Source organism: Ammospiza nelsoni, chromosome 2 (genome assembly GCF_027579445.1).
Source record: "Ammospiza nelsoni isolate bAmmNel1 chromosome 2, bAmmNel1.pri, whole genome shotgun sequence".
Taxonomy (NCBI): domain Eukaryota; kingdom Metazoa; phylum Chordata; class Aves; order Passeriformes; family Passerellidae; genus Ammospiza; species Ammospiza nelsoni.
Window position 1 is genome coordinate 62,392,154 of NC_080634.1, and position 19,965 is coordinate 62,412,118.

Consider the following 19,965-nt stretch of genomic DNA (forward strand, 5'->3'; position numbering starts at 1 on the left):
AGTTTTTCAGAGGACTGTGACTGGTATTTTATGAACAAAGGTGTTGACAGCTGTTTATCATCATAGTCTGGCTCTCTGAGAAATACCAACTTAACATCGTTGAATGAAAAAGTACATGCCAAATGTTAACTGAGAATTTATCTAAAGAAGGAATACTTGGGCTGATTTTGAAAGCAACAGATTAATGAATGAAAGCCTCAGTCCCACTCAGCCTTTAAAATAAAAATTTTGAGATGAGATTTCTGAGAATGGAATCAGCGACTTATGGGAATTCCAAATATGCTGCTTTATATAAATAGATTTACAAGTTGTCCAGTACTCTGCTGTGTTTAGGATTCAGCTAGGTCTGTGAGCAAGCAGAGCCTGGGCTGCAAAAATCAAGGTGTGGCTGGACAGAAGATTTGGCTCTGCTCCCAGATTCCTTCAGGAGACCTGACGCTGTTCTGGTTAAGTTGGCAACATTAAGCTGGCTTGCTCTGTAGACAGAGTTGATCATCTCATCTGGATTGCTCCTGCTAAATTTCTGGAATTAAAATAAAATGCCACTTCACACTATGTCAAAATATCCTTTGTAATTGTGGAAGAATCTATACATCAGCAAAGTCACTCCCTGCTATGCTCCTGATATGAGCATATGAGCTTGGAGTCAGGGCTGCAACTGCAAGAGGGGTCTGGATCAGCTACAATTTTCCTCAATGAAGAACATCAGATCCCAATGTGTTCCTTCAGGCATTCAAAGTGCAGCAATTTGTCGCAAGTCTTAATTCTGTAAAAAAAAAAAGCAGTAGCTTGTTATAGGCATGCTATACAAGGGAAGAAGGAAATTTGCTTTTTCCTGAAAATAGCTCAGTGGAAAAATACCATGAAACTTGATCTGACAAATATTCTGTGGATTTCCCAGGATTTATGTGTGCATGGAATCACTTAGCTATTAGTTTGCAAAGGGACTATTTTCTTACCAATGGTAGGACAATGTTCTTTAGGAGCACATTGTGGAAAAGGGGACTCATGTTGCTGAGTTACACATCTCAGTCTCACCTGCATTACTTTAGGAAGTACTGGGCTCTTAGACACAAAGCAGACAATTTTCTGAGCGCTGAAAAGCTTAGCTTATAGGAAAAGGCAGACCAGATGATATATATCCCTAACACAGACAAAGACAACTTCAGGACATCAACTCTGTGCATGTGAAGATAGATAGACCTGCCTATGAAGTGTTCTAGGTCTGGATCTTTTCAGTGGCATTCTAAATGGCTCTCTGAAACCATTCCTATCCATTATCTCCAGAGATGACATAAGAATTTTAGCCTAATTTGAGTTGTCAAAAATTAGATTATGACTTTCTCTGTTGAATGAAATTATTCTGTTTATAGCTGCTGCTATGTCACTGATGAAATTAATATACAGCATCAGAATCTACATCCTGTGAGCTTTTATTCAGTTCTTTGACTGACAAGAACTCTCTCTTACACAGGAGTTTAAATGGAAGCGCTCTCTAGTTTGCTTGTTGCATGATAGTAAAACTTTTAACAGGACAGGTGAAACACCTGTGGCCTGTCTTCCTATTTCCTAGGGTTTAATGCATATGCTAGGAAGAAGTCAAGCTCTTCAGAAGATCGCAGCTGTATGAATAGCTTTTCTCTGAGTTCTAAATAGACTTGGGCAGGTACAGTTGCATTAGGAAAGTCTGTGCTTTATAGTCTTGCTCAAAGAAATAAATCCTAGTAGAACAAGGACCTTGAGGATCTTTGCTATCATGACTAATTTCAGATGTCAAACCAGCAACTTTTTTTTTGTTTTATTCCCTCCTCTTATTCTACTGGAAGAACTAATTTCTGTGTGTTTTCTCAATTAAAAACATTTTTTTACTTTGCTGGGGGATTTTGAGATGAACATAGACACAAAGGTTAAAGTAACTTCAAAAGGCCTTCAATTTAGTATTAGTTCTATGCAGCTACCTCCATCTTTCAGAATATTGCTGTTCTGCATGGTCTGTATAACCAAAGAACAAGATTTTCCATGCTCTTTGATCTCTTAAAAATATATTGAAATCTGAAATCAAGTGCTTTGCCTGAGTCTTGACTCTGCTGGCAACAGTGATCTGAATAATATCACGTAGAGTACCCCAATAACACCTAAAAAAAAATGGCATATCTTCAGAATCAGTTCAGCTATGTCTAGCAAATGATTAAAAGCTCTGAAGTCTGATGTGGATAAAAGAGGGGTCATAAACAACCAAGACAGGAAAAAAAATAAAGGAAGAATAAATAGAAAAAAAAAAAGAGTTCCAGTTAAAACAACACTATTTGATTAAAGGACTGTTCAAAGTTCAAATGTCATGCTAAGACAAAAACATAATCTCTACCCAAAGTTACACAGAAGGCACAGCTAAAATATTTTTATTATAGCCACAGTACAGAGTTCATTGGAAATCTTGCCAATAATGCAAAAACAATGCCACAAAAAAAAAAAATTCATATCAACCCTTTCATTTATTTCTTTCACATTACCCATCTAGGTTAGAGGGTTTCTACACAGCAATAGTGGGGACAATTAAGTCTGTTTAACACAGAGACAGATGCCAGATGTATGCATGTAACAGTTACAGGGGAAGCATATGCATAGTATCAGCTCTACAAATAGTCAGGCTCCCTAGGCACTCGACAGTTTTGAAGCTAAGGGAGGGAATGTTTTTATGTTATAACATTTTCCCTTGGTGGTAGCAAATTAGCTGCCTTGTATCCATCTTCAGCTGGAACTGCAGAGTCACTTGAGAGCTTACAAATAAGTTTAGAGCTCTGCTAGACTGTTTCTTAGGTTCCTGAGAAGTGGCATACATACTGCACCTTAGCACAGCACCTGTGTAACAGGTGGAAACAAAACAGCAACGAAAAAGTTTGATTCTCTTTCCCTAAAGAAAAATTTTTCTCACCTTAATTCCTTACAGAATTTGTTCAAGGTCAGGCTGAGCCTTACTTTCAGATATGGTGCTTTATTTTTGTCTCCTTGGGAATTAAAGAAATTCTTCTTCTTAAAGAAAAACAAAGCAAAGTTACGATTTTTATTAGGAAACCCAGAGGCTGTTTTTGAAGAATCATGCAGTAGATATTGGGGCTCAGATTTCTCTGCTTCCATTATCTGTGATAATTAGAATTCAAGCTAATAATAACTGTACAGGCCTCTTGCCTTTTTTCTCCATTAAAACAATAAGCCTGGGAGGAGGGGGACCCATTAAAATAATGTTGTAAAACACACAATTAACCCTAAATGAAGTAAATATTATAGTGATGAGTTCCCGTAAATTAAAAGATTGCTTTAAATACCCTGAGAAAATTAACAATGATGCATACCTAGAGTAGGTTTTACTGCATTTTATAGCAGGTTTTCCCCATTTCTAGGGATATAGTATCTTCATCATCTCTACAGAGTAAAGATTTTCTTAAGGAATGTCAATAGATTGATGTTAACTGGCTTATTCTGAATCCTCCGTAGCTTTAAATTTAGCAGCTGCATCTTTTACTTGCTTTACCAGAACAGTGTTTAACTTATCTAATGCCTCACCGCTGATTTCCTTTGTAGGGTGTTCAGATAAGTAAGCTGAGGGCACAGCTAACAGAAATTACCCTGACTGCATCTTACTTGGTGGTGATATCTGTAATTAGCTTTTAAGTCTATCTCCAAGACTAGAATACACTTTTTGTAAGAACATGGCTCAGATTAGCGGTTGCTAGACACCAGAAAAATAGCTTCCAATAGTTACCAGGCTTAAAAAGTGAAGATATTAGTGAAAACAAGGAACACATAATGACAACATCTTTGGAAATAATTCCCCAAATTGACAATTTTTCTTAAATCTGTCTTTTGTCACATCAAAGTAGTCTGACATCAGTTCAGAAATTGAAGCTATAACAAATGAAAAGATGACAAGTAAAAAGGTGAGTCTCAGTTGAGCAGCTGAACTGCTGCACATAAAAGTAACTAGTAGAAGAGATTCTTCTGCATTAGTGGTGTTAATATCTATAATCTCCTCAATCCTTGAAATATAAGAAGGTGATCTGTAACTTAAGAGTTCTTGATGGAGGATCTGGGAAAAGGAAGATATGTATATTCTTTAGATATCTTCAGTAAGTGTCTTTCATAAATTAATCCACTGTTCATGGAGAATCTTAAAATGTGGCACTGAATCTGTTTACATGTATAATTCTCTTTGCCAAACTGGTTATATTTAGAGAGTCAGATTTGAAAAAGACATCCTTAATTATCCTTTCTGATTGATCTAATTGGAGCACTATCCAGGCAGAAAGTTAAGTAGGGTAGCATTGTGAAACTTAAATTGTTAAGAGAATTTGGGTTCTTCATAAAGTGACACAAGGGTAATCCCATTCTGCAAATCTCTTTGGAAAGTGGTAACAACACACCAGAAATCTTCTAAATAATAGTTGAAGGGACCCTCTAATCATATGATAATGAATATGTCACTTAGCATGGGGAGGGCTCTACACAAAACTCTTAAAAGCGTCTTTCTTTTGTAAGAAGATATTTCTGCATCTCTATGTCCAAGTGAGAGCTCCTTAAGATGTCTGGACAACCTAAAGTTTTTTTCTGAGAGCAGCAACATGACAAGTGTTCTTCCTCCTATTCTGTCAGGTGCATTGTAAACCTTCTGTGAAGTCCAAAGTATATGACCTGCTTACGACATCAACCCTTGAAGCAGAGAATGGTACCCAGTAGGGTTTTCCATCTGTCAGTATAAAACCCACATGGTCCCATTATGGCTGTTAAAAGAGCTTTTGAATGTAAATCCAGGTATACTGGTAGGAATGGGGGGGGAAAATACTCTCTTTCACCAAAGTGGCCATTCAGATTTTGAATGGTTCAGCATCCATGCAGCCTTTGTAACTGTTTTTATGAGACTTTGCAAAGGAAAACAAGTACCATTTGAAGAGTGTTACTGCATCGATTTTATTTTGGATAAAACCAGGCTCCTACACAGGGGCTGACAGACTTCCATTAAACAGAGTCTACCTACAGTCAGGATGTAAACAGAGCCATCAAAAGAACATTGAGATTTCTTCAGAAACCTGTCATGTCTCTCTCCTCAGTGGCACCCTCCTCAGTTAATATCTGTAAACAATTTGTCATACCCAAATTTGAGGCAAGCTTGCAAAGCTAAAAGCTTGGTACCTTCTAATTAAAGATTTGTACACTGAGATAATTGGCAACTCTTAAGGAAATTCAGTGGTGTAACATATAGCTCATCGCTGGTGGCTTGATGGTCTGACAGATGGAGATAGCTCCTTGAAATTATGGAGCTTTTATATTGGTATTTTTAGGAAATGTCAACAGCATGATTATGTTTTCATTAATGTTGTCTCTTCTTCCCATTCATTGCTTTTGTTTGTCATAATGACTTGTTACCTTTTGTCTCTAACTACACAATCTGTTAATATTTGTATAGGCGGGCTCACAATGGTCCTAGTTAATGACTGGATTATAAGCATTGCTGCACTACAATATGCAGCATTTACTAAGTGCTGCAAATTAGATATGGAAATCATTGATACTATAATTATGACTAGCTCACAATAAAGTTAGTAAAAAGAATGTGAATATCATGCAAATTGTGCAAATGATTACACAAATTCAATTAAGTTTCAGATTTAAGAATCATTGCTAGTGCTGAAACAATGCTACTGTAATATCTTTTGCACTGCCTTGATCAAGAGTAAAAATGTGCGATGTTAAAAATGTGCTTTCTGAAAGATCCACGAGGCTGTCCTCTTCTGTTAATTACTGCAGTTTACTTTTCCTTCTTTCTCAGGAAAAGCTTGGGGCTCTACAACAAATATTTAGAGTTTAAAACTATCAATGCGTCATATTGCTAAAGTTTCCCAGTAGCTTCTCAGCTAAGTGCAGGGCTGGCACATCTAGCCTTTGTGCATTTTCTGCCTGCAGCCCTGGGCCAGGAAGACTTTCTTATGTGGGATGGGGAAGAGATCAAAATGACTCTTTCATGACTGTTGTATGGTTTTTTCAATGCAAATTAGAGTCAGGGCCAGCCAATTTATAGGCAAACAGCAGAAATCAAGACTGGGTGTCCATTTTCTTCTTTCTCCTCTATCAGGAAAAAATGAGGCATACTTTTTACTAGTTAGGTGTTTTCAGTTTATTGCCAAATATAGAATTGTGTGTACTGCTGAGAAAATTAGTGAAAAGTGTCTGGGTCACAGGTAGAAGCTGTTTTTCTGCTGCAGAAGTTTTGACATTGTTGTGAATTTTGGAAGCAGAGCCTATCCCTGTCTGTGACTCACAGGTCTGATTTGCCTCCAGAACAGCAAGGCAGAGGCCAAAGACCCATTGTTGGGATCTGTGGACCAGCCCGCTGTGAGGATGGAAAATTTTCAGGTAACACAAATATTTTCTTTCTCTTATATTGTTTTTAATAAAAATATGTGATTGTCATTAAATGGTAATCATTTAATTAAAGCATACTTCTGTAAGAAATGTTTTAAATTTTCCATAGTACTCCCTGTAATCCTGAAATATTCCTCCAATATTTATTGCCTGGCACAAATGTGAACTAGAATTAAATCCATAGGTCATCATGCTTTTGTGGCTTTTGAAGTGTTTTATGTCATAACAATATAAAACATATATTGTCTTTATCCTATATCTAGAAAACAAGCAAACAAAGCCAACTAAACAAAAACCCAACACCACCAGTGGGAAAATGTGTAAGGATTATAAACCTCAGAAACTTGTATTTATAATATCAGGAGAAAAACAAAGATCCAAGAAGTTTACAAATGCGGCAGTCCACTCTTGTTCTACTGCCAGTTATTTTGCTAATCTGAGCTACATAATTGCTTTGCCTGAAAGGAGCCTTTAAACAGACAAGCCAATATAAATACTCAGATAGGAGACAGCTCTGTTTAATAACAGCAAGAGAAGTATAGAAGTATTTGTTTATCTCTGCTCATTTATGTCAAAATCAATTGTAATTAAACAGAAATCCAACCACAGAGGTAGTGCTTTGGCTGATTGTTCTCAATAGAAATGTCATATAGACCCGGTGCTTAGGACATGCCAAAGCACACATTATTTGTCTCCTGTAATAAATATCCACTTATAGCCTTTCCAGTTCTTTAGTAAAGGCTATTGCCTGTCTCGATTTAAAAAAATAAATAAATAAATAAATAAAAAGTAAAAAAAAAAAAGCCACCATTTAATGTAAGTTCTGTACGGTTTTCTGGTCATATTTTAGGAATTACTGAAGTTCTGAAAAGCAGAGTTAATTACATCCTCTGTTAGATATTATGTGGCATTTATTGTCCATCTGCTTACACATATGTACAGAAAATACAGATCTTTCATATCTATTTAAGGTATTGAAAATATGAAGCATAGCATTATTTTATTAGTCTAAAACACGTACTGGTGTTGGTGGAGGTTTTTTAAATAAAATCATGGAATGGTTTGAGTTGTAAAGGATCTTAAAGATCACCTAGTTCCAACTGCCCTGTCATGGGCAGGGACACCATCCACTAAACCAGATTGCTCAAAACCCCATCCAGCCTGGCCTTGGACACTTCCAGGAATGGGACAACCTGTTCCAGTACCTCACCACCCTCAGAGTAAAGAATACTGTGTTTGTGGTTAGACCAGGGAAATATAAGCTGCAGAGAATTTTACACTTTGCTTCTGAGTAAATTCTAAATGGAAATACTTCCAATAATGAACAAAAATTCACAACATCAAGGCTGGTCTCCTACACAAGTCAGTGTACATGTATTAATTCATAGACAGATCTTTGTCATGTGAAAAAAAAGGTCACCAAAGATGTGCTTTACCATTCACTGTAACACAATGAAGAATAGAGCATTTAAAGAGTGGAGGTATTGTGAAACTGCATGCTTTCAAAAAGAAGGCAGCATGTATTTTGAAATGGGTCCTCTGGTTTATTTTTTATTTGGACCTGTTATTTGATAGTCATTTCAGTCAATGGGATCAACCTATGAAGCATCCCTGACAATTAAGGCTTATTTTTAGCTTCTACGTTCATAGAAAGGAATTTTAAAAAATAGTCAGTTAGAAGAAGGTGTTTATGCAATAGCAAAGAACCAGACATCCCCAATGAAAGAGAAAAAAGGATGTCTGAAAGATAGGCTTTCTTAGGACAATTAAAAATAACAAAAGCGACTGGTATTTTAAAATATTTAGCCATGTACTTAGCTAGCCATATTCTTATTTAGTCTTTAGTAGATGAACAAATTGCAATAAAAAGCTACATTTTTTAGTATTTTGTGAGTGAGAAGGTCTTAGGAAAGAATGCACTGGAATGACAATCAGTTCAAATCTTATAAATTATAATGATCTTACTCTGTCTGCCTTGTTTAACTCCAAATAAAATTTGATAAAATAATTTACAGGTTTTGTGAGGAATAGGATGGCATAGATCTAGCTGTAGGTCTAAGTCTATGCCTTTTTATATATCCAGACCTGTTTATAGGGGTAATCAGACTTTAAATATACATAGATTCATTTATTTACATAAATATATAAATAAAAGCATGTATGTATATGTGTCTATATATATATTTATACTCTGATTTCCCATATATGGGAATCTTGACGTTTAGTATTAAATTGTATGGAGTACTTCAATATAGACTATAGTGTTCTTTATCCTATAGGTATAGTACATAAAATATTTCTTAGAATTTTTTGGATGCTGATATTTACTTTAAATTTGCTTTTTTGCTTTCTATGTATGTATAATTCAAATAATTAGGGACCAGTTAAATTGCAAAAAACATTGTAATTATTGACTTGATTTTTCCATTGAGTTACGCTTAAAAAATAATAATTCTTGAGCTTCCTCTTTTTTATCGTTATGCAAATTTCATATAATTAGTGAGTCAAAATAAGATATCTGTTTTAGCCGTTGAAAAGAGACAGCTATCTAAAGCATTAATTAATTAACTTCATAGTGCAATCTATTTAGGGTGAAATCAGTACCTACAATTAATTTTGTTCAATATTTATAAAGAAAGTGTAGGAAATTGTAGATACCACAATAAAAGAATCTTTTTCTCTTAGATTGATATAGAAGGCAGATATTAAATATAACTCATCTGCTAATAGAATATAATATATAAGATACTGCTGTGGCAAAATACATACCTTGCATTGCATTTTATATGTTGCCAACATAACTTTCATCCTACATCATCTCTGAATTTCCATCCCGAATACATTTCCTATCTAGGCGACTGTTGTTTACAAATATCTTGTTTCCTTTTCTTTCTACAGCTGATAATTTAGCAGTTCTATTTTAGTGTATGTTCTCCCCTAAGTGCATAAAGCACTTCTGACTGTTTACCCTTAAAGCTCCAGAGAGTTGGGAAAACCTCCTGACTGCTTCTGTTTATTGTACACACATGCACTGTTAAGGGTTTATTTTCAACGGGAGGGAGACAAGCACAGAGATAAAGACTGATGGTGCATATCACGCTACCAGCGCATCTTGCTGAACAGCACAGCATATAACCTGTTTTACATATATATATTTATATATTTACCTTTAAATTGATTCTATTTTCTCATGTCTACTAATTCGGCCCTTGGTGGTGATAGTTCACTTCGTGTTTGTAGTTTCTGCTACTAGTACAAAAATCCCTGTTTGATTTTCTTCGCTGTGTGGTAGCTGCAGCAGTCAAAATCACAGGCTAATGGTGAGACAAGCAGCCTATAATGTATGATAATCAATACTCAAAATCCATTCCCTATGATGTGCCATTAAAGAATGAAGTGCAAAAGCAGAAATTTTCAGGGCTAGAGGAACAAAGCTCATGCAATGCAGGTGGGTTTCAAATCAAGGTCATTCAGTGTATTTTTTGCTGATTTTTTGGCTTCATATTTAATTCAGTCACTGCTTCCATGTCCAGGGAGCAGACATGGAAAGTCATTCAATACAGTAAGTAGAAATGCAAGTATAAAAATTGCTATAAAAAATACAGGAAATGAGAAGAGGAAAGAAAATAGAGCATGCAATATATACATAACAGATATATGCTATATGACATATATCTCTTTTACTAAGAGATTGCCACCAAAGTTTGTATTTCTGTTGGCAGTAATAATCTAAACACTGTGAAAGACCCCTCCTCATACCAATGTATGTGTATGCATGTGTGTGAGAGCTAAAAATATAAATCTTCAAACATAACTTGGTTGTAATAAATTATCCTAATGAGTGTTGAAAATCTCAAAGCATAGCTTTTGGCACCAAACAGAATACCTACTGAATAAGTTTGCAGTACTTATTTCCAGTGACTGAGAATTTCTCTGAACTTTACCTTTCATCTGAGCTTGTTTGTTTCAATCTTAGTTCAGGGAATATTTATTTTTTAAAAGAAATACAGTTCAGTTGAGTTTAGAAAAAGAGTCAGTGTGAAAATAGAATTTTCTAGTTCTATATTTAATATAGATATATATATGCGTATATATGTGTGTTGTCAATGTACAGAGCAGAGGATTACATATATATAAATACATATATATATATATATATATATATAAATATTTATTTAATTTATTTTAAGATAATATGATATAGACCTACTACCTGAAAGACAGAAAGAATTTCCCTGCTACAGATGGCTTTTTTGTGGTATAATGAAATAGACTGTAATGTTTGGGTTATTTTTTGTGAGAAAGGAAAGAGCAAAGAGGGATCTTACTCTGATAGAGTAATTGAAAAGAGAGAAGCAGAGAAAAGTACTGGTCCGTTGATTGTGCAATTCTGAGCATTTATGGTAGCTAACATGCAGCAGGGTTTCATTTTGTCTTTTGTTATAAAACAACAAAATTGTTTACAAATATCCATACAAAGGATAGTTAAGCTTACAACATAAAAGTTAGCTGGAAAGCTGATTAGTTGTTTAGGTAAACTTTTAAAAGTGCCAGAAAGCTTTTACTCAGAATTGTCATGAATTCTATATGAGAGAAAAAATAACTTTAGATGCTGTTAGGGAAAATCCTGAAGAAAGCACCTATTTCTCCTATTTCTGTAACTCCACTTTAAAAGTTAGAGGCTGAACTTGACACGTCTACTCTGAAGGATCAGAAAGATGAAGGTGTTTTTAAAAATACATTGATTTGGTTTGTTTTGTGGAGTTTTATGTTTCTGAGTGATTTTTTTTTCAGAGCAGGAGGAGGTAGCTTTGTTGTTTGGGGATTTTTTTTTCTTTTTTTTTTTTTAGAGAGATAGAGAGTGAGAGTAGCAGTTTCCCTTGGCTGTTTTAAAGCAGCAGCTGTTTGATGCTGTAGAAACTCCAGAAAACTAGATACAGGGAACTTTAGTGGAGGTGAACTAATGGGTGGAATGAGGTGTATAGCTATGTCCTTCATTTGTGGTTCCCATTTCATTAAGCAACTGCCACACATATGTTGTCTCTGTGGTTATGCATACCAATGTCATCTCGTTCAAGTGTAGTCAAATCAAATGCAACAAACTTAAATTTCTTCCTCAAAATCTTTTCAGTTTTGCCACTTTGTTACAGTCCTAAGGTTGGGGTTATTTTACTCCTGCTTTCATGATTTTAGTTTTTATTGGCTACTAAAACCAGCATGTGGTTTAGTTTTCTTTGGAGATCATAGAATCATTGAATGATTTGTTGTCGCAGACATCTTTTCATTAAAAATCCTTTCTTAGGATTTTTCTTCCTGAGAAGCTGAGAGGCTTCAGGAACAAAATGTAAACAATGGTTATCTGCTGCTGTGGAATGCATCTGTGATTGGCCTGTCTTAGATGTTTACAATTAGTAACCAACCGCAGCTTATAATGCCCAGAAACACAAACTTTTATTATTCATTCCTTTCTATTCTTAGCTTAGCTAGCCTTCTGAGATGAAACTTCTCCTTCTATTCTTTTTTGTATAGTTTTAATGTAATGTATATCATAAAATAATAAATCAAGCCTTCTGAACATGGAATCAACATTCTCGTCTCTTTCCTCACCTGATAAACCCCTGTGAACACCGTCACAGTTTGTGTCAGAAAGGGCCTTGAAATATCTACCATGGGCAGGAATGTCCCTCACTGGATCAGGTTGCTCAAGATCCTGTCCAACCTAACTTTGAAATCTCTAAGTGATGGGACATCGAAAATTTCTCTAGGAAATCTGTTCCAGTGTCTCCCTACTCTCACATCAAAGAGCTTCCACCTCATGTACAAACTAAAAGAAAGCAGATTCATGCTTTCTTTTAGTTTATGCAGCCCAGGACACAATTGGCTGTCTGGGCTGTGAGCACAGGCTGCTGGCTTGTGTCCAGTTTTTCATCTACCAGTAGCACCAATCCTTCTCAACTGGTCTGTTCTCAATCTGTCCATCCCCCATTCTGTATTGATACTGATTTTTCCAACTCAGGTGCAGGACCTTGCACTTGGACTTGTTGAATTTCATGATGTCCATGTGGCCCCCACCTCTCAAGCCTGTCGGTCCCTCTGATGGAATTCTTTCCCTCCAGGGATCCAGATGCACCACTGTGTTTGTTGTGATTCTAGGGTGCACTCAGTTCCATTGTCCATCTCATTAATGCAGATAACAAACAATGTTGGCCCCAGTGTGGACCCTGGAGGGACACCTCTCATTATGGTTTCCACTTGGACTTTGAGCCATTGACTGCAGCTGTTTGCATGTGACCATCCAGCCACTACCTTATTGATCTGACAATCCATCATCAAATCCATCAATCTCCAATTTAGCACCAAGAATATTGTGGCCATATCAATATTTGACCAAGTCAAAGGCCTTGCAAAAGACTTTTCCGTGTCCACTGATGCATTCAATCCATCCTAGAAAGCCATCAGATTAGTCAGACACAATCTGTCCTCAATAAAGCCTTGTTGTCTGTGTCTGATCACCTCCCCATCTTCCATATGTTTTGATATATCTTCCAGGAAGACATCTTGCTTGGTTTTTCCGGATACACGGCTGAGGCTGGCTCACCTCTATGAATTTTATGTTTAAGGCCCCTGTGTTACATCCTTTTCCTCAACAATCACTTTGTTCTGTTGTCCCTGTACCTAATTCTCACTTGCTTTTGGTATTTTTTCAGGGTTTAGACCAGACTTAGATTTTAAAGCTGTCAAGGAAGGGAGCTCATATACAGAATGACACTTTTTCATACTACTGTATCACTAAAAATATCAGTTCTGAGCAAATTATTGCAGTTTAACATCACTGTGACATAATACAATTTTAGTTTAATTAAAGTCGTATTTATTCATATCTTTTTAGAAATGTGAAACACAGTTTATACTCTTGGATTTCCTTAGATCATCCTTGGTGTTTCTTTTGTCATGTTTCTGCAGTGCAATAATTCATTAATCAGGTGATGATATAAGATTATTAGGAATTTTTTTTCTAATTTAGAAAGATGATGGTTGCTTAAATTCTCCCCATCTTTTGCTCAACCTGTTTGTTTTGCTTTTATGAAGACTTGTTCTGCATGTCTGTATGTGTGTTTCATCCTTATATTTAAAGGTATGTTAACAGTTTTTGGTCTAACTGGAATTCCATGCACTTTTTGAATACTAAATTCCTCAAAAAAAATGAGTATTGAACCCATATGCCTATTTTGTGAAAGAAAAATTATTAAGATCAATGTATAGTTAACTGAAACCTAGAGATAATAGAAGGATTTATACTATTTATTATTTTTCTTATTCCTGATAGTTGGTTAGAGTTGTGAGTACAATTATAAGACAGTAAATATTGGCCCAAATGTAACATATTTAATGCAAATGACACTCAAGCCAAGGTTTTTAAAACAGAAAGTTTTCTTTGAATTGTAGAATAAGAAGTACCAAAACTTATGTTCTAAAAGTGTAGCAAAGAATCTCATTTCTCTATATTCTTTGAAAGAAATAAGGATATAGAAATCCTATCTGAAGACATCATCAGTTCAAATAGTGTGCCACCATTTGTCATTCTTCCAAATTGTGTGTATTGAGCAAATCCATTTTCACTTAGTTGCACCAAAACAAAAAAGGAGAAAACTGATTATATGATCCATACTCATGTCTAATAAAATTGCAATATGCGCTTTTTGACAAGCTTATATTTAATGCATACTGATGGAAGATTCTAGTTCTCTGTTCTCAGCAGGAAAAGGAGGCTTTTCAAGAAAACCTTTTTATTTTGTGACTGTCACACAACATAACAATTACAAATGAAATGGAGGTGACAAAAAGGAAAAAACAGCTTACTGATTTTTATGAAGTGTTTGTATTTCCAGAAAGGCAGTCACTGCTCAGTTACTTGATTTGAAAAATTAATCCTTATAATTCCTTTTGAGTTCCCTAAGTACTGTTCACTCTTTTCTAGCATAGGTTTTACAGAATAAAGCCTAAAAGATTCCTACAGCAGATTAGTTTACAGATGAAGCTCAATTCCATTGAGAATGAGTCTCTAATGACCCCTTTATTCTGCCATTGGGCTGTGTGAATGCTTTAATATGTGGAGAACAGAGTTAAATAAATCTATTGTCTCAACTAACAGGTTTATGCAAACCTTCTGAAATATTTTAATTGCAGCTTCTTCTTTTTCTCCATAATTAAGAAGCCAGATGTCAAGTAAGCGCATCACGTGACAATCATTGCCTATTCATTAGATTAAATAAATCCACTTATAATTAGAGTTTTTTCTCTTTCTCCTTTGTTTTGCAGAACAAGAAGAATGTGTTAACTGCACAGATGAATGCAGAGTGCTTGGTCATTCTGACAGGTGTTGGATGCCACAGTTCCCTGCAGCCAGTCAGGCTGAGAATGCAGATTATCGCACAAATCTCTTTGTACCCACAGTTGAAGCTAACGTTGAGACTGAGACATATGAAACTGTGAATCCCACTGGGAAAAAGACTTTTTGTACATTTGGGAAAGACAAGAGAGAGCACACTATTCTCATTGCCAATGTTAAACCTTACTTAAAAGCCAAACGTGCCCTGAGTCCTCTGCTTCAGGAGGTTCCCTCAGCATCGAGCAGCCCAACCAAGACATGCATTGAGCCTTGCACCTCAACAAAAGGACCACTGGATGGTTGTGAAGTGAAATCAGGAGCCTTGGCTGAACCAAGCAGCCAGTACTTGTCAACTGACAGTCAGTATCTATCGCCCAGTAAACAGTCAAAGGACTCTTCCTTCATTGCATCAGATCAGATGGCTAGGGCCTTTGCAGACGTGCACTCCCGAGTGAGCCGAGACTCCAGTGAGATGGACTCTGTTCTGGAGCAGTTAGACCGTTCAGCCCGGGATCTAGGCAGGGAGTCGGTGGATGCCGAGGAAGTTGTGAGAGAAATAGACAAGCTCTTGCAGGACTGTCGGGGAAGCGACCCTGTGGCCGTCAGAAAGTGAGGGGGAAAATAAGGACAGGCTGGCAGTCGCATTCCTCTTCTGCTGATTGAAAGTAAATAAATAAATTCCCTGGTTGTAACAGAATTACAGGAATGAAGGAAGACCAATGCTGCTTTAAGGCTTTTAGTGAACATCTGAAGTGCCCACAAGTATGTTCTTTTCACTGCTCTTTCTTTTTGACAGATAACACTGGTTTCATTTTGACCAAACTTTCATTAGGACAGAGTCAAGTACACCAAGAACAAAATGAAAGAAGGAAAGACAGTGCCATTTTGACAATCTGATAGGAAGGTGTGAGAAAGATGGAATGGAAATACGTCTGATACTTTAAGACTGTCCTCAATAGCTGATGCTGACTTTACTGTTTACGTATAAACCCCAAGAAAAACAGGGTTGAATAATGCTGATCTGTGGTGAATTTCCAGCAGCCGCCACAGGCTTCTACTGAAAGTCCTATAAAGAGTTCTTGTAGTAGTCCAAGCGACACCAAACATTAACATTCATTTGTGGTAAACATTTATGTACAAAGTTATCTGCCACAAATATGAAATACGAAAAAAAAGAAAAAAAAAGAACAATAAAACAAAAAGAACCATTCCAAATCATTGTTCAAGAAAACATATCCTCATCATTAATGAAACACTACATATCATATTAAGGTTAAATGTAAAAATATATAGTCCATCTTGTCCTGCACACACATAAGCTAATTCACTTGATAAAATTTAAAAAAAAATATTTTAATATCTATTTAGCATTTTAGTGTCCAACAAAGCTATAAGTAGTTAGTGATAAGTTAAAAAAAAAATAAAAAAGGAAAGGAAGTGAAATAAAGTTTGGGAAAAAAAGAGTTACCTTAACGGTAATACAGAAAGGAAATTAACATTATTAACACTTTTTTATTCATTTGTGGACACTAAAATAGCTCAGGAAAGTGAAAATGTCAGACATCCACAAAAATCACATGGTCATTTAAATGTGCAAATGTAAGAAGATTCAGTGTGTTTACATCAAATGACATATTTTTATTGATTTATTGCAGATTCAGTGCATATGAGCCAAATTGTTGAGTGTATAAGAGCTATATTGTGTATTTTATTAAATTAATATATAGTTGTGTTGCAAAAATATTTGGGCTTATATTGTAAATGGCAAGTGTTGCCTCAGTAGCTGTCGAACTCTATGAGTTTTGTTTTTTCCTGCTTCCTTTTCCCCATGGAATATGGGAAGCAGCGCCTCAGAGCAAAGTCTCTTGTTTAATGTATGGTCTACGAAGTACTGCAGTACATAATCTGTTCAAAATATGTTTGAGTGAGCTGATGGAGCTAACTGAACAGCCTACAAATACATCCATCAGTCATGGTTATGTGCAAGTCCTTGTAGTAGCTTCTATTGCAAGTCCATGTTTAATAACAAAAATTACACTTGAACCAACATCTGGAACCTCCTTGGGTTTGGTTTTTTTCCCCCCATCACATGCAGCCAGCCTGTTCAATGTAGGATACTTGACTGAATTCTTCAGAGATGCCACCATTTTAAAAGTTTTGATATTAAGTTTATAGAGCTGAAAATTATGTCAGTGCCAATGTGGCATGAGCAGTATTTTATCTGATTCTTTAGAATGTGCAATAGCTTACTGAAGTTCTAGATAAATACTGCTTATTCTGGGGGGGTGTTTTTAGTTAGGTTTTCACTTGATCTGTATAATATTTGCAGAATAACTTAAAATAACTTGGGATATAGTTTTTACTTTTTATTATTGTTTTTAAGAATGTTTTTATTGCATTTGAAAATTTCAAAATTGAATTAAACTTGGAAAAAAACAAATGAACTTACAGAGTACAAGAAGAAGCAGAAGAATAAAATATTTAGCTCAGGATTTGCCCCTTATATACTTTAGATACTCTGCTGGAAATACCACTATGGCACATTGTTTAAAAACTATGAATTTGTTTTCTTAAATTTAATCTTAACTATAAAAACATTTATAAAAGGGGTTGGCAATCTGAAATACCACAAGCCATAGTTTTTTATCAATTCAAAAACAAAAGTTGACCCAACAGCCTATTTTAGTCTAGGGATTTCATTTAAATGGTGATCTTATCTAGTCTGTCCTACAATGAATTGTCTTTGGGAGACACCAATTCTGACAATTTAGTTTGCTTTTAGCTCCTGTTAAAAAATGTCTACAATTACATGCAAAAGGAAGGATCTTGTACATGTCTTATCAAGCTACTCTCCATGTTTTGGACAATTTATGTATCTAAAACGTGGTGTTGTCTGTGTTATATAATTTTGTTTCTTTTTTTTTTTTTTTCTTTTTGGCCAGGAGACCCAAGATTGGTTTTGCTTGATAGCTTGATAGCTTGAAATTCCATAGTGGAGAGGATTCTTATTGTTTGATCAGTCTTTTCTACGTATTTCTGTGGTGCCCATCACTTCAGTGTCTGTGCACCAAGTCTTTAGCTCTGCCAGTGAGATCCATTATTCAGCAAAACCTACGCCAGTATGTAAATGCAGTCAAGTGATGGAGATTTGTGTATTTTATAAATGATTTTAACACTGAGTAACCAATTGTACAATTCATTGTATGTTTCTGAAGACATAAAAACCACAACATTCTGAGAAAGGGCTGTGCCAATGTAAGAGGAATTTACCTTAAGGCTCTCTGTCACTAGTGATTTACTAGCTTTAGCTGTTTAACACATTATCTGTATTTAGTAGTGATTATTTATTTACCACTCTGAGGTAATTCAGAATTCATGACTCACAGCTTTATAGAGGAGTTTAGGAAATCTTGCATTTATTTAATTTGTCTTTCAACTGCCTTGTTTTGTACAACTCTGGCATACTGTTTCCCAGTATAAGATTATCCCAGGTTAAAAAATTTATTTCACAATTTAAAATGGATACATAATGAACCAGTAAATCAGCAGAGCTTATACAATGTGAGTTTTGCTGGTTCGGTTAAAATTAACATGATTATGTGTGAAGGACATACTGCACACAAAAGATTTTAAAGTGGTTTTTTTCTCCATGGTATCTCTACTATCACCATTGGAGAAAGAGGCAGGAATGAAAGATAAAGTTTATGAGTTATTTCTCTCATTTTTTACACACATGCTTTATAAGACTGAAAGGAAATATCTGTCACAAGAGTATAAAAGGAAAGTTGGAGTTAAGAGAGGCAAGTAAAGCAACTAATAAACTTGTACTGTACACTGTGAATAGCGAATAAGGCATTCTGTATCTTTTTTTAATTAAAAAAGCCAGCAATTGGGAGTTCCTTATACAGTTGGCCAATCAAATCAGAACTCAAAATCAGACCTTTCTTTTTTCCCTTTTTTTCCTTTAATTGGCATATTTATCAGGAAACAGATTCTCCTGAACTGTGATTTGCCACTGAAAGATAGAGATTTCCCAATCCAAGTTACCCCTAGAAGTCAAACTTTGTTCATAGTGGAGCAAGATACACCATTCAAACAAGCTTTCATGTTGCTTGCTGTCAAATGGAAGGGAAATTGCTGAGGTCAAGGAGGAGTCTGAAGCCTAGCATAACATACATCCACTCATTATTGTTTAATTGCTTTCTTTTGACATCAGGCAGCAGTTATTATTGTATTAATTTAAATGGGAGTTTTGGCTATCAAGATTTGTTGACTTGAAGTGTAATTGAATGAAATCTGATTAAGGTTTTGACTTCTCTGGCCCAATTGTGATACAGGTTGGCATTCTCATTTATCAGCCCCTGTCTCCCCATATGGCTCAAAGTTGCACCAATGACTGGTGAATGACACAAAAAAACCAAACAAAAGCAGCATACATTGTATGGATTTTTCTCAACCGCTATTGTTTAATGGCTGTGTTTAATGTGACCTATCTGGAAAATGAGGACTACGAATAAAAAGCGATTACTAATAGTGGTGTTGCCTGCTTTTGCATTCATTAACACAGAAGAAATGTGTTAAACACTGCATACCACAGGGAGCCTGATGGTAATTACTTTGGAAAAGCAACTTGTGGCAATGCGGCTGTTACAGCTAGTTATCAGTTTGCCAAAAAAATGACAGTTCCTGCTTCATTTATTAGAAATGTGTAACCGTTTTCTCTCAACAGGAAAGTGCAGAAGAGTTTTCATCAAGCTGGGTAGGTTTATCTTTTAAGCAGCTGATGCACTGAATCCCTACAGGCTGTTATTTGCTCATAGAAACATGGAGCTGAATAAAGGATATTTTGGTTTAGTACACTGGTGTGAGTTCACCAGAAACATTTTAAATGGGGTGGGGCTGTAAAGTTCTTAAAGATTGTCAGCCTAGCAGGAGAGATCAAAACACTGCTTGAGTATAGAAGTGGAGGGCAACCTGAAGAATGCAAGGAATTAGTTTTTGCTTTTTATCTTTTTTAATTGTCTTTCTTAGGAGTGTGAGTAATTTTATTCATGTTGCTGTAAACAAAGAGAAATTGCTGGGAAAAATATTACTCAGTCCTATGTCTGGTTTTATGAGTTTGTTGTTATAATTTAACACTTTCATTAACCTCTTTTGTTTGG

The 19,965-nt window shown here is 35.6% G+C and overlaps 1 protein-coding gene across 1 annotated transcript in view; it reads left to right on the forward strand.

Moving 5' to 3' along the window:
* Window positions 1-19,336, forward strand: part of PCDH17 (protocadherin 17) — an 89,612-nt gene extending 70,276 nt beyond the window's left edge. Inside the window, exons 5-6 of the mRNA XM_059466244.1 lie at window positions 6,331-6,405; window positions 14,734-19,336. Coding sequence (XP_059322227.1) covers window positions 6,331-6,405; window positions 14,734-15,416 — 758 coding nt within the window. The 3' untranslated portion in view covers window positions 15,417-19,336. The remainder of the gene's footprint in view (window positions 1-6,330; window positions 6,406-14,733) is intronic.
* Window positions 19,337-19,965: the final 629 nt, after the last annotated feature.